This window comes from Podarcis bocagei, assembly GCF_964188305.1.
Source record: "Podarcis bocagei genome assembly, chromosome: 4".
Classification (NCBI taxonomy): Eukaryota; Metazoa; Chordata; class Lepidosauria; order Squamata; family Lacertidae; genus Podarcis; species Podarcis bocagei.
The window spans coordinates 78,191,059-78,206,345 of NC_138128.1; the positions used below are offsets into that span (position 1 = coordinate 78,191,059).

At 40.6% G+C, this 15,287-nt stretch overlaps 1 protein-coding gene across 1 annotated transcript in view; it reads right to left on the minus strand.

Annotated features, from left to right (window-relative positions):
• BICC1 (BicC family RNA binding protein 1) overlaps window positions 1-15,287 on the minus strand; it is a gene marked incomplete at its 5' end in the record, with an annotated part of 107,585 nt that overhangs the window by 42,960 nt on the left and 49,338 nt on the right. The window contains one exon of the mRNA XM_081190813.1: window positions 13,534-13,603. Coding sequence (XP_081046939.1) covers window positions 13,534-13,603 — 70 coding nt within the window. The remainder of the gene's footprint in view (window positions 1-13,533; window positions 13,604-15,287) is intronic.

A 15,287-nucleotide genomic window follows, 5' to 3' on the forward strand; every position in this document is an offset into this window, starting at 1 on the left:
TTTGGGTTGGTCTTCTCTGAACCGTCTAAAACAGTACCTATTTTGAGACGAGGCAACCAGAACTGTACACAGCATTCTAAAAGTGGGTGCACCAGAGACTTGTACATATGTTTTAAAAAATGTTTAGTGTTTTATTATGTTTTTATGTATGTTGGAAGCTGCCCAGAGTGGCTGGAGAAACCCATTCAGATGGGCGGGGGTATTATTATTATTAATAATAATAATAATACAGTGGTAAGTACTTAATTCATTCCAGAGGTCTGATCTTAACCTGAAACTGTTCTTAACCTGAAGCACCACTTTAGCTAATGGGGCCTCCCGCTGCCGCCGGAGCACGATTTCTGTTCTTATCCTGAAGCAAAGTTCTTAACCCAAGGTACTATTTCTGGGTTAGCAGAGTCTGTAACCTGAAGCGTATGTAACCTGAAACGAATGTAACCTGAGGTACTACTGTCATAATAATAATAATAATGCAAGTCTTCTTATGTAAGCTTCCAACAAGACATTCTATAGTGGGTGTGACAAGCTTCCAAGTGAAGCCTTGGACTGATGTGATGCTTATCACGCTCGCCTATGGTTTTTGAGAGGGACTGATAAACTAGGGAGATCCCATGCACGAGAGTCCAAGCACAAAACACTGCAAACATGAAAGCATTTTTCAAAACATAAAACAAAAAAATAGCCTTATTTCTCTCACGGACACACATTGTACAATTACGAGGAACACTCTTAACAAAAAGCAGATGTAGCTTACAACGTAAAGGTCCAAAGCATATCGTAAGTCATGTGGCATTCTAAACAATAAACATGTCATTAGCAAAACATGCTCTACAAATCTTGATCTGTGCAAAGATAAATACTAATGGCTTTAATGACACTTTTAAGTCAAATATTTCAGATTTACAAGGGGCACTTAAGAAGCAGCAATTTAAAAATTCTGTGATACATGCAGGCTGATTTTAAAACAACAACAACAAGCGAAATATGTGGAAAGCAACTGCTTGGAGCCACAATGACTGGAGTGCAGATTCCTTCTGTTTACCCACAAAGCCAATAATCAAATAAAAGCCACATTTAAAAATATGTGTATCCAGGGATTATGCTGCAATCTTGAAATGAGCGACCACCCATTCAAGGGAGGTGGTTCTTGTTTCCAGCAGTTCAGGGTAAACATTAAGTAGAGTCATCCACTACTGGCAAGTTACAAGTAAAAAAAGAGAGAGAGGAAGAAATATGGGAGATCTGATGCTTCAGAGAGATGACAGAAAACACAAGTCAGCATTACGTATTTGACAGAGAAACAAGACCAATCTAGACAACTTCATCGGGTTTCACTTCCTTGGATATATTGAACACTATTACCCACTTTATGGAAGAACATGGGGGTATTAGTTTAGCTGGGAAGCACATTCCATGATCCAACTCTGTATGTGTGTGTGTTTTAAAAATATACAGTGACTGACTATAAGCTCAAACTCATTTTTTTTAAAGTCCAGAACGATTTAGGAGTTTTTAAAAATAAGTTATCAAGAAGCTTATATTAAAAATCTCATTCCCAAGTATGTTTTAAAAGGTTTCTATAAGTTCACACCTTATAATAAATTTGTGGTGTTTTTTAGTTGCTTTCTATTCAAAGGAAAGTCATTTTTTAAAAAAAACACAGGTGGTAGTTAGCAAATGCAACTGGCATTTCCTTAAGGTAAATTGTTCCAGCAACATTATTAAATATGTTACAGAAACATACACACGAAGAAGGAGCATGTTATTTCTGCCTACCCCTACATGGTATGGTTGTAGGGTTTCATTAATTAAAATAGGCAGCCATTCCTTACCTCCTAGGACATGCACATTCTCTAATATCTATAGTAGGCCCATAAGCACATACTACTCCAAATGGCCAGTTCCTTATACACCCCCAGAAGACAGTTTATTGTGCATCAACAGAATAATCTCAGTTCTGAGAAAGCGGAAGAATTCCTCGAAACCAAAGCAGTTTGTTGTATCAAAAGCAAAGAGCGGAGAAGTGGTCAAAATGGCTCTCCCTTTTGTCTACTTGCAAGGAAATAAGCAACGGGAGTGCAACTGTGCACTACACTACCAAGTCAGATAACTAAAGAAGGTCCAGCAAATGAAGACTCAGAGGTGCAGCAAAGATCTCGTATCTGAGTGCCTACTATATGCACTTTCTGGAAACAAGACATTTTTGTTCCAATAGAGGTTTTCCCAGCAGGATAGAAGAGTCTTTACCATTTTGTATGTTTTCAGTTATGTTTTAAATGCATTTGCAGTTTTTGTGGTTTTAACTGTTTTTAATTATCCTCAATGTAAGGTAAAGGGACCCCTGACCATTAGGTCCAGTCATGGCTGACTCTGGGGTTGCAGTGCTCATCTCTTGCTTTACTGGCTAAGGGAGCCAGCGTACAGCTTCCGGGTCATGTGGCCAGCATGACTAAACCACTTCTGGCGAATCAGAGCAGTGCACGGAAACGCCATTTACCTTCCCGCCGGAGCAGTACCTATTTATCTACTTGCACTTTGACGTGCTTTCGAACTGCTAGGTTGGCAGGAGCAGGGACTGGGCAATGGGAGCTCACCCCATCACTGGGATTCGAACCGCCAACCTTCTGATCGGCAAGTCCTAGGATCTGTGGTTTAACCCACAGCGCCACCCGCTTCCCATCCTCAGTGTACATTGCCTTGAAATGGTTGTTTAGAAGGCAATTAATAAATCAATAATGATATGATGCTGTTATAGGCTGGTCAAATCAGGGTGATGCAGCTGGAGGGTTTGCCAAGGACCCAGGGGAGGCCTCTAGTGGATGTGGAGGTCTCTGCTAGAATTGGGCTGGCCTGACAGTGAAGATCTTGGGGAGGGGCTGTTCCTTCAATAGGCCAACAGACCAAATCAGATGGTGGGGGAGACACAGCCTAGTTCTCACAGTTCAAGGCTCAAACTTTCCACTATCAACCTCCGCTCCCTCTCTCTGCCTCCATGCCACACATCAGCTTTCAGATCAACTTGACTCCTCCTCACCAGGGCTGGATTTAGGTTTGATGAGGCCCTAAGCTACTGAAGGTAATGGGGCCCTTTATATGCTCAGCTGTCCTTTGTCAACAATAAATTGTCGTAGTTTTTTGTGTTGAATCAATGCTATATGGTAATTTATGGACCTAATAGGTATCTAAAGCCATTTGCACATAACAAACTACTTTGGAAATGTACACCAAGTTTCTTTTTTTCCTTTAAATTTTTTGGGGCCCCGCAAGACAGTGGGCCCTAAGTGATAGCTTGTTTAGCTTATACATAAATCCGGCACTGCTCCTTTCAAATGTATGCAGATACAAGGTTTACTGAATTACAGCACTCAGTACCATTATCCTAAGTGGACAAATCCTGCTGTTTTCTATAAACAGTCAATATCCAGTTATCCAATATGCATGGCTTTTATAGTTCTATCATCTGACATCCACACAAAGAGCTTCATTCCTAACAGTCTCTCACCTGCTCAATAAATAAAAGGCTTAGGTATTTGGAAGAGGACCAACATAGAGCCCGGCAATGATATCAAATCATGTACCACAATCAAGAAGAGTGACACCAGCAGAAGTAGCATAGAAGAGGCATCTGAAATATGAAATGCAATACTGCTCAGCATTCAGTGCCATTTTTCATGTGCATGGAACGGTTAAAATCTCTGCTTTATGGGGAGAAACATATGGAAACTATTAGCCTCAGTTATGTGGTCCCAAGTGAAGCAGAGCTCAGTGGTACTCTTTAGAGCCTATGAGCATGCCAAACGTTAATTTCTCTTATCGACTGCTAAGAAGCCATGCAACCATTTATACAATGTGTTGTAGAACTCACCATGCATGCAGAGAGCTCTGCATTTAGGGGAGGCTGGGCAAGGCAAAGGAAGACACTGTCTAGATCAAACTACACATAGCATGCAGTCATGCTTATTTTTTTAATTCCACATGCAATGGAAAGGTCTAATTGTTGTCAGAATCACAGTATTCAAGGACTGTAGGTTTATTCCTTCTGTCCCCAGCTATGAGCTCCCTCAATTGTGCCCCTTCTCCCGCCCACTATGACTATGAGGCTTGAGGGGGAAAACTTTCCTTTGTTTTAACCCAGCCTCATAGATGTATTAAGCAGGGATTTCAGGGAGATGCAACTGGGGGTCAATAACAGATCACTCTCCCACAAAGTCTGTAATTTAAGGTTGCAGGTGGAATATGGCTGCATGCTACACATTAAGCACAGAGTGTGGTTTGAAAATATCAGAGGGAATCAACCTCCATTATCACCTTATAGCTGACACATGTGGATTAGTGATAAGTCATAAAGACTCTCTGCTGCAAAAAATAATTTTTGTGCATTGGCTAAATAAGGGATGGTTGGGAGAAAGGATGGTCTTGCCGTGGGTTTTTAAAAGAATAAATAAATACAAGAGTAAGGATTTAATGCAAAAGCAAGTATCCAAGCTATAGCTACCTCTATAGAAGGCCTATATTACTGTTCATACCTATTTTTTTCTGTAGTGATCACTGCCCTGGAATGCTAAGGGATGAAGGGCAGACTATAAACACAAACAAATAAATAATCATATCTCATTTTCTCTTAAGGTATGTTTTCTGAAGGACACATAAATCCTTTTTGGACCAGCATTTAGGCACAAGGGTAAGTTAATGCATGTAAATAAAAGCTGCTTTCCATTTTTATGTAAAAATTGTCATAAGTTTTTTTTTTAATGTTCCCGTACTGAACTGTAGCGTGTTCCACGTTTCTGTGGTCATGGCTTGTACCCTTATGGTTGCAAGTACAGTATATCAGCCCTCCATGCTGCTTATTGATATGGTCAATCATCTGAATTATTTCGTTTATTAGGGGAGAGAAACTGCTAAACTGGAAGATAGGATAAAATACAAAAATAGCCAGAAAACAAGAAACCTCTAAGAATATGATGGGGAGGAAGCTTCGAAGTCAGTGCTGGGAATGAATACTGGAAAAGATTGCGTACCGTTTCACAGCATGACACATTTGAGACTTTTTGGAGTAGCATTACAGTAACTGAAAATGCACCTCTTCCACAAAATTAATGATATGCACTCCTAGATCTACAGCCTAGGTTATTACCAACAATTTCCTCCCATCACCCCTGAACTTGGAAGTGCATGCTTGCTCCTTTTGACTTAATACAACCTCTGCTCTCCAAGCTACATGGGCAACTTAGGCATGAGTGGTGCAGATTCCATTTTGCTGCCAATCCGCACTAGCTGAGCTAGCACTATGATATAAGGAGCAACTTCTATATATGACCCTACCCAACCACATGTCCTTTTTTTCAGGTGCTATCTGTATTGAAAAAAGAGAGTGCTAAAATAAGCTTTTCTGGTGGCAGACACCATATTCATGGTGTTTATTCCCAAGGAATCCAACAGATCCGCTCCACTCACTCAACTGAAATAGCTTTAAACACTTTTTTATTATTCCAGGGTTTTGTCTTCAAGGCTACTAGAACCTTTCCATTTTGGCTTTTTCTCTCTCCCGTTTTTTATTTTATTTTAACATGCTTCATGACTTAAAATATGTTTGTTGATTTCCATGTTTTCTTACATTGTAAACTACCTCAGACACATGGGTTACAACTCTATAAAAATGAGAAAGTCATTGAAATACCTGGACCAACCATTTGCTGAGAAGTGAACTTTCAAATGGTTTAGTTCAACTCCTATGGGTTGTTTATTACCTTTGAATATTTCAGTTGTAGCATTAGTTGGAAAACTGCATGACAAAGGTCAGAGAAATAAAATGTCTGGACAGATTTGTTTGCTTGTTTAGTATACTCTCATTCATCCGTAGCTCTCGGGGTGGTTCACAACATATGGGCTTGAGAAATATGATTAGTTTGGGTCAGCTAAATATTATTATAATTAAACAATTTATAACCTAACGTCAAAATATTTCAGAGTGGCATGCACAATCATTAAAAACCACAATTCCAATTATACTACTTTTAAAACACAAGTGATGGTGATTATGAAGTCAACCTGTGAGACTGACAGTTCATTATGCCATTCACAATGTGTACTTGCCATAGCAAACATCTACCATTGTAGCAGCCTTAGAGACACTGATCCTGCAATCCTATGCACATGTTTATGTAAACAAGCCCTGCTGAATTCACTTCCATGCCTAGGATAATACTGTCAACTTCTCAATCATGAAATGTAATACAGCCTGAAGGGTATAGCGATTATTATTTAATTAAGATAAATTTAGTAGTCCCTTGCTGCGCAAAAATGTATCCAAGCAACTTACAATTTTAAAAAACATAAAACATAAATAAGAGCATACATAATACAAATTAAATCCAGATGACCCCCAATCAAACAACATCAACAAATTACAGGGATGTGTTCCTTTCCTGCTCCACTGCGAGAGAGACAATGAATAATTGTCACAGCCTGTAATAGTCTTGAGATTGCAGCATTCTTATGAAGAATGTAACTGTTTGGAGCAATGGAGCACTGAAACAAGGATACCTTTAAAGAGGATTCCGGATTCTGCCAAAGGAGTGGGGGTAATAGGCCATAAAGTCGCTCCCATTTCTATTTCAAAGGCATTGTCTGCTTTTCATTATATTTTCAAAAGAAACCATTCCCACCCCGTGTCCATTCTCTCCTTGCTTGCCTTTTTTTTTTTTTTGTATCTTACTTGCCCTACCAATCCTATTTTCCCTTCCGGCATAAGTGCCGCTCCACAGGGGCCAGGCCTTCCTTTCACTCCCACTGCTTGAGCTTGGGTACAGACTGTAGTGCTCCAAGCTCCTTTACTGGCCAAACCACACTTCTCCAGCCAACATGCAGACACACAAAAATGCAGGTTATATCAGATCTAGCAAAGCCCGTTTATAGAAAAAAGATATATGAGTCATTCCCTTACAAAGAAACATCTGCTTGCGATCATCCGGCTTGGGACTATGGATTTAGTTCCACTTTTTGGCTGACTTTACCAGAGTAGCTCATCCTATGGCTAGTCTTAGGCAAACAGTGAGCGAAAAGGTGTTTGAAAAACAAGTTTGCATTGCTTAAAACAAGGTTCTGGAGGTTTGAAAACTCTCATAATTAAAGCACTGGGGTGCTATTCCTTTTTGCTGATGTTAAAAGGCTGTTAAAACCCAAAGTTAAGAGGCAGTTTGGGAAGCAAGAAGTGCTAAGAAGTGGGGCATGGCAGCCTTGAGGCTGATGCAGTCCCACTTTGGGCGCTTAGGATTAATGCTATCTCAGTTAGAAAGGTTATATTCATGTATGATGAGGTGTGTCACATGAAAATTTAAGCAAAAATACAACACTCCCTAAAAATGAAATAAAAACAGAATGAAGGGATGCATCACAAATACAACTTACTTGGTCTTTAAAGGTAAAGGGACTCCTGGCCGTTAGGGTCCAGTCACGGACAACTCTGGGGTTGCGGCACTCATCTCGCTTTACTGGCTGAGGGAGCCGGAGCGGTACCTATTTAACTACCTGCATTTTGATGTTCTTTCAAACTGCTAGGTTGGCAGGAGCAGGGACCGAGCAATGGGAGCTCACCCCGCCACGGGGATTCGAACCACCAACCTTCTGATCGGCAAGCCCTAGGCTCTGTGGTTTAGACCACAGCGCCACTTAGTCTTTACCTAGGGGTTAATATTAATCTGTATTTTAAGCACCTTTATTGGGCAGCTTTTCAATAGCAGCCTGGCTAGTAATAAATAAAACTCTTAGAGGGTCTGATATTGACAACATGATATTTTAAAAAACTCTGGCAATTAGTACTGATTGAAAAATTAACCACTAACTTATAGTAACCACTAAACTAAAAATAGCAAAGGGAATTCCATTTTCAGTGGAATGATATACTTTTGTTATGCACAGTGCAAAAGTGCATGCGGTAGTGGGAAATGACACACAACTGAAAGAACGGTCATAAACTCCATTGTAGTCCAACCCCTCATTTTCAGAAAGGGTTGGGCTTTGTTCTACAACTGTTTCTTGTTGTTGTTTTTTTAAAAAAATCTGAGTGTAGAAAATTAGAAAGTACAAGCAAAAACAGTATCCTGGAGCCTGTGGACTCCCAAGCCAAGCCATGGTTTGTCTTTCCATGATGCTGGAACCTGGCCAATGAAAATTTTAAAAAGAAGGAAACAAAAGCATCATGTCTCCCCCTTGTGGCCATCCAAGAGGAGAAGCAGGGAGTGCTCCTGGAGCCCAAGGTTGGCCATGGCTCATTCCTGCCGTAACAAACCATATGCTAAACTGTACGTTAAAGCATGGAAACTAAGTTGACACCAAATAAGCAGATCACAGCCCTTAATGTCTTTAAAACAACTTTACAATGCCAAACACTATGCTGCTCTTTTAAACATCTGCATACATCATGACTTTAGAGGCCCCTCCCAGCCAACAAGGAATGCACACAATGGAACCGCATAACCTTTTCATTGATTCCCCACCCCCTCCTTTGGACGAGTGGAGGTCCAAACAAGAGCCATGATGGAATGCTGCTTGATACATAATCCTGAAGCAAAGCTGACGGAGTAGCTATGAGTAGTTCAGTCGCCATGGGGACCAGTGAGGAAACAACATCTAAATGCCAAGATTCACACATACACACACGCCTTGGTGAACGGCTATTAAAAAAATAATAAAAATCGGACCTATACTTTATATCTTGGGAACCAAAAACTTAAGAAAACGCTTTAAATAAAACTCTTGCTGACAAAAGCACACAGGCCTCAACAAAGCAACTCATCTCAAATTCTCCTTCCATCAGAGGGTTCTGCCTGACACCAGGGCATACCAAGCAAGAGGACCGAGCTGCTTAGCAAGTAGCTATGGAAACTAAGAGACACATGGTAAGCATGCAGTAAAAGCACGGGAGATAAGACTACAGACGCACAGTTTAGACTGTTTTCACAGCTGCCGTTGCCTTGTTATATTTCATTTCTGGTCAAAGTAATAAGCAATGCCCTTCCTTTTTAAGGGGCTTGGAAAATATACAGCCTAAACACAAAGGAGGATAAACATTCATAAACACAAAATAATGAGATCATCTCGGATGTAGGGAAACTCAAAACCTGCTTGTTGAGCTCATGTGATATTATCTCACTATAAGCGTTAGTTCCCATTTAATGTGGGGAGCAGAAAAACTAACTCCTTGGAAGGTTACCCTTCCACAATCTCTACACTACCACACACACACTACCACACACCACATGTTTAGTCTACTAATCTTGAAGGCATTTTTTAAAGAATTGCCTAGGGATCTGGGTACATGAAGATCTGCCCTCTGCCACACGAAGTTGCCCAAACTCTACATTTTTCAATAGAGACCTCTTGAGTTCCTTAGTCATCTGAAGCAAGCCAGGCAATAACTGGGCAGAGACACCCATATCTGGAACACCCTCACAAGAGAAGCTCACTTGGCACCAAGGTGAAATCTACACACATATAAAAAATGTTCTGAAAATGCTTTTTTAAAAGTGTTTTTTAAAATGCAATTAATTTTCCATAAGGCTCACCATTGCCATTTAGTGTCACATTGTATATTGTACTTAAAACACACTTAATTTTTTTTAATTTCCAATTGTGATTGCCTCCCCAGCCCCTTTAGTCATCAAATACTTTTTCGTGGGTCTGGCTGGTTTTTCCTTCATGTTTCCTAGCTTATTTAAGTTGCTGCTTTACTGCTCTGCTCAACTATACAGAATTGTCATGTCCTGCTGCTTCTGCAATTTATTGCATTTGTTGGATTTCCTTTTTTCTGTTTTAACATTATAAGCCACCCTGGGTACACCCCCACCCCGAAATGACAGTATAGGAATATTTGAACTAATAAACTAAATACACCAGCTCATTCTTCAGACAATCTCCATATTAGACAATGTGGACCAGTTTCCTGCCACGATTAGACCCAAAATTATCAGACCACCACCTGAAATCTAAGAGTATTCCAGAATTCTTTCATTATCTGGAAGTCACTCTGAGGGTGGCTGTTATGAGTGGTAACAATTGTGGCATTTTGTTTTTATCTGTCTCCCACCCCACCCCACCCCACCCCACCCCACCCCATGCTAATGTGCTATTCTGGAGGGCAGATCAAAATCCCATAAATCTGCAGCACAGGTGCAAAAAGAATGCTGTCATTTGCAACATAAATAGTACCTAATGCCTATGATTTTGTGAGTTCAAATGCCCAACAGGCAATGACTTGAATATTACACCGACCACTCAGTTCCCCACTGCCGATGTCCAAGCTGATCTTCGTATGTAGGGTTGACATCTCCTTTGTCTCGCTAAGCATTATTGCAGGACAGGAGAAAACCAAACACAGTATTTGTAAAGGTAAAGCATTTACAAGTACCGATATGTATTTTTAAAGCAGGGCATTTTATTAGGAGTGGATTTTGCTGTTTTCCAAGCTTAACAACAAGGCACTAAAGGTAAAGGGACCCCTGACCATTAGGTCCAGTCGCAGATGATTCTGGGGTTGCAGTGCTCATCTTGCTTTATTGGCCAAGGGAGCCGGCATACAGCTTCTGGGTCATGTGGCCAGCATGACTAAGCCGCTTCTGGCAAACCAGAGCAGCGCACGGAAACACCGTTTACCTTCCTGCCGGAGCAGTACCTATTTACCTGTTTGCACTTTGATGTGCTTTCAAACTGCTAGGTTGGCAGGAGCAGGGACCGAGCAATGGGAGCTCACCCCGTTGCGGGGATTCGAACTGCTGACCTTCTGATCTGCAAGCCCTAAGCTCTGTGGTTTAACCCACAGTGCAACCCACGTCCCTAACAAGGCACTAGGGAGGCTTAAAAAGCAGCCTGATGGTATGGTAAGTTGATCCAGTGATGAAAAGCAGCCACAACTGCCTCTAGCAGTCAACCTCACCAACAGTGAAAAAAAGGAAACAATTGTTTAGTAAAAGTGTTATACTTTACTATGCACTTAGTACGACACAGGAAACAATAGAGGAAATTCAAGCCAAAATAAATGAAATGTACAAATTCAAACTCATATTTCAGAGTCTAAAGCAACAGCCTTTAGCTACAGCTAATTATTATTTTTATTTCTATTTCTATTTGCCATGAAGAGCAAAACCCTTTAAATCATTTCCCCATTGACATGCTTAATGTTCAGACTTCACTTATGCAACCCATCTTCTCACCATTCCTTAAATTGTGTAGACAATTTTGTTAAGAATTACAGATGAGATAAGTATCACTGGAATATTTTCATTGTGTTTGTATTTAGAGGGGATGGAGTGGAAAGGGAGAAACTGATAGAGCCCAGTACTGTTAATTGGTCCAAAACGGTAAATCCAAATAGAGTGCATCACTCCCATTGTCTATAACCTCCATTGGTTTCCTGTTCATTTCTAGGTTCAATCAAGGCGCTGGTCACCTTTAAGCCCCAAATGGACCTTCTACCATAATGTGCTCTCTCATAATGTGCTTTCAACAACTGTTCTAATTGTCCCCAGCTTCTTAGGTTTCACAAGGAGGACATGAGAAACAGTGTGTTATCGACTGTGGAAGTGATGTTCAGTGGCAGACCTTTGCTTGCGAAATTTTAATCCTTGAGTGCTTTCAGGCAGGGCTGGGAACAACTGCCAGTTAGTGCAGCCAATACTAAACTGGATAGACCAGTGGTCTAAGGCAGATCCCTATATTCCAAATGCTTTCCCTAGGGATGCCCACATGGCCCCATCACCACCAGCTTTCAACCCCAAGTGAAGATTCTGATTCCTTTAAAGAAGGGTTTCCCAAACTTGATTCTCCAACTGCATTTGGACTATAGTTCCCACCATCCCTGATCACTGTTCCTGCTAGCCAGGGATGATGAGAGTTGTAGTCCAACAACAACTGGAGACCCAAGTTTGAGAAACCCTGCTTTAAAGAGATGCCTTGCAGAAGCTGGACAGAAATTTTGCTTTTTGTTTCTGTTTTACTGCTGATTAACTGAATTTTCTGGCATGATCTGCTGTGACAGCTGATTTTGTTATAGCATTTTATAATGCCATTCTGGTGCTGCTCCAACTGTTTCTATACTGTTAGCTGCTCTGTTATTTGCTAGTGATGAAATGCTGGACATAAGTTTTCAAAATAAAAAAGTCAAAATAGGAATGTTGTCTGTGATTTCCCGGATGCTACTGAAAAATCAGATTGAGCCATTTTGTTTTCAACCTAACACACCTTTTGTATGTATAAAGCAAATAAGCAGCTTGCACATAGGCAATGTTGTAGTTTACTCAAATTTGATTTAAAATAAAATAAATAATAATAGTAATAATACTTTGTTCTTGCCAAGTTTCCCCCAAAACATACTGATTAATTTACAGCACATGGAGACATGGAACTACACTGATTTCAAACATGGCATTGATTTAAGTACTTTTTTTTGCAAATAAAATAAAATAAAATGGGGTAGAGTAACCATTTTTATTCAAGTCTGAACAGCAAAAGATGTTATTTTCTTAGAATGGCCCATCACTGCATCTTCATTCTCTCTCTACAAAAACTCATGTGAATACATCTTTACAGGAAAATATATGGGCTGTATTTCTGCACAACAGAACATTCTCTCCTCCTCCTGCTCACATGCCCCTAAATATACCCTCAGGGACCCCCCCCCCAATCCTGCAGAGTAGTTTGTGGAGCCAGGTGGCGGGAATACCACTGCATTCATGCTAATCCCTGCACTAATGCAACTATTTAGTTGAATACTGCCCCTTACGTCCTGTCAGTGCAGTGTAATCCCCGAGGTTACTTAATAGGTTGGTGTGCACATCTGTCTGCATTCAACTATAAAAACACGTCTGCAAACTTGCAGCTGAAAAGACACTACCACTCAGGCCACAGAATAATAGCTGGATTTAAAAATCTGATTCCTGTTCTTGGAAAGTACTGTCTGATCAGGACCAAAAGCTTGCTCATAATGTGGTATTTAATCATGAAGCACTGGCAGGAGCCAGCTATGGCACAATCTTGTGCTTCACTCACCCACACACCCTACTTTCTAGCATTAAGAGGTTTGGCGTCTTAGATCACTAGAACACAGTAGATAATTCTAATGTTTGATATTATTATGAAAGTTTCAACATCTCAGTAGTCGCTATAGCATGTTAACAAACTTGAGGTACTACTAAAAAGGTTCAGCTTTTCTGTGTATTCAGCTCTCAGGTATTCAACACCTTTGTCAATAGCATCACTAGGTGGAGAAGTTAGCAACCAGTTTTTACAAACTGATGCTTATAAGTACTAAAATGCCTTGGAGAATTAGGCCATACACATGAAGCTGAATTTGCAGCATTTACAGGCTCTAGAATAGGTGCTGGCAAATCTGGAAATGCAACCAAACAGGTAACAGGCAGAGTATACTTTTTAGATACAAGAAATTCAGCACACATTTACATACTTATGTAGATTGGTTTTGTTGTGACTCTCATAGAATGTGCATCCAAATTACAATAATCTTACAAAATATTTTACCTTTCTTTGATTTTGCACCAATCTTCAGCTTGGATGGCCAAGCAATCTGAGTGTTTGTTTCTTCCATAATCTGTTAAAAGGACAACAAAAAATTCAGTTTAAAATACGTTACCCTTTGTACTTTACTGCTGACGGGAGCAATATCTGGTAGTTTTGAACTGCTAACATGTTACCAAGGAATACCAAGATAATCAGATGTTTGAAGATTAACCAAATGTAGCTTCAATGGAAATTATGACAAACCAATTCCAGTTGTCCCCCCCATCCCCATTACAATATTTGTTTTCTGTATTTGCAGAGACCCAATCCTCCTACTTTTAAAAAACAGCAGGGAAGACTCAAACTTGCAGGCTCCTTTACAATCCTAAAGAGCTTTGTTTACTTTAAATATTCCTAGTTCTCATGGTGGGGAAAATGCTCTTGCATTCAGGTCCAGTTTACAGATGCCCTTCCATAGGCATCTGGTTGAGTACTGTGAGAGCAGGATTAAGTCCTTTGGCCTGATCCAACAGGACTCTTCTTACATTCTTATGTGTGCCTCAGCTGCTTGAATTTGGGAATGCTGACCTAAAAAAAATAATCTAGTTTCCAGTACCATAGTTGCAAGAACATATTACTGTAGTTACAATTAAAGAAATTTCAGGTGCATCCTTTGCTGGCCCATTAGAGCAAAAGCTTTTAAACACATACTCCTAAAAATCCCGTAGTCCGTGTTTATTTCTACTGCCTATATCAATAGAATTCTTTAAAGCCACTATTTCCAGAGCAGGGTGCCATGTGGAAAAAAGGAGAAATGTCAGCCAAGGCTTAGTACACTTTGCTTTGTATGGATTTCAGCTGCCATGGGATAATAAATTGCAGATGGAAGACCATTTCCAAACGAGTGAAATTCTACCATAACACGCTTCCTATTCCTGAGAATTCCCAAACCCAGATGTGAAATAAGAAATCCAGTGGAATTAAGTTAGAATGCTAAGTCCTTCAGGTCTCTGTGGGATTTCAGCTGACAGACAAGAGATGGAAGCATGTACAGGTCCTGACTTCCAAAATTTTAAACTGTTTGAAATAAATAGGCTGGCAGAGCAATACTTCCTATCTGCCCAACTGGCATAAATGCGACCTTCTCAGTGGTTACTTCCATGCCAGCTGGGTCCACACAAAGGTTTTCTAGCAGCATGTTTAGTATATCACATTTGACAACCCCCAAGAAGTTGGGCACCATTTTACGGCATGCTAAAATATGCTGTTAGAGAGGATCTATGTGAGCAGAAACCTTTTACATCAGCAGGCTGGCTAGCCTAAGGCCCTTCACATGGACTCCAGCCACATCAGTTCTAAGTCAACACGGCCAATGGTCAGGGATGAAAGCAATTGAAATCGGTGTTAGAAATTAGCTAGGTACTTTTTGCTACTGGCACAGATCCAGCTGCAGCCACAATGGGAGATCTCCAGATGCCAGGATGACGACTGACATCTCCATCTGGCTGGCCCCTCCAGCTTTCTTAAGCAGGCAAGCAGAAGAGTTTATTCACTGCATTTATATCCCAGTTTCTTCTCCAATGAGTAGATGGTTCACCCCCTTCTCAGGTTAATCCCTACAATAACCCTGTGAGGTAGGTTAAGAGGCTGTGACTGTCCCAAAGTCACCCAGTGAGCTTTACGACTGATCTCCCAGGTCCTAGTCTGACATCTAACCACTACACCACACTGGCTACCTAGAGTACTTCTGCTATGGGGCAGCTCTATAAACTAGG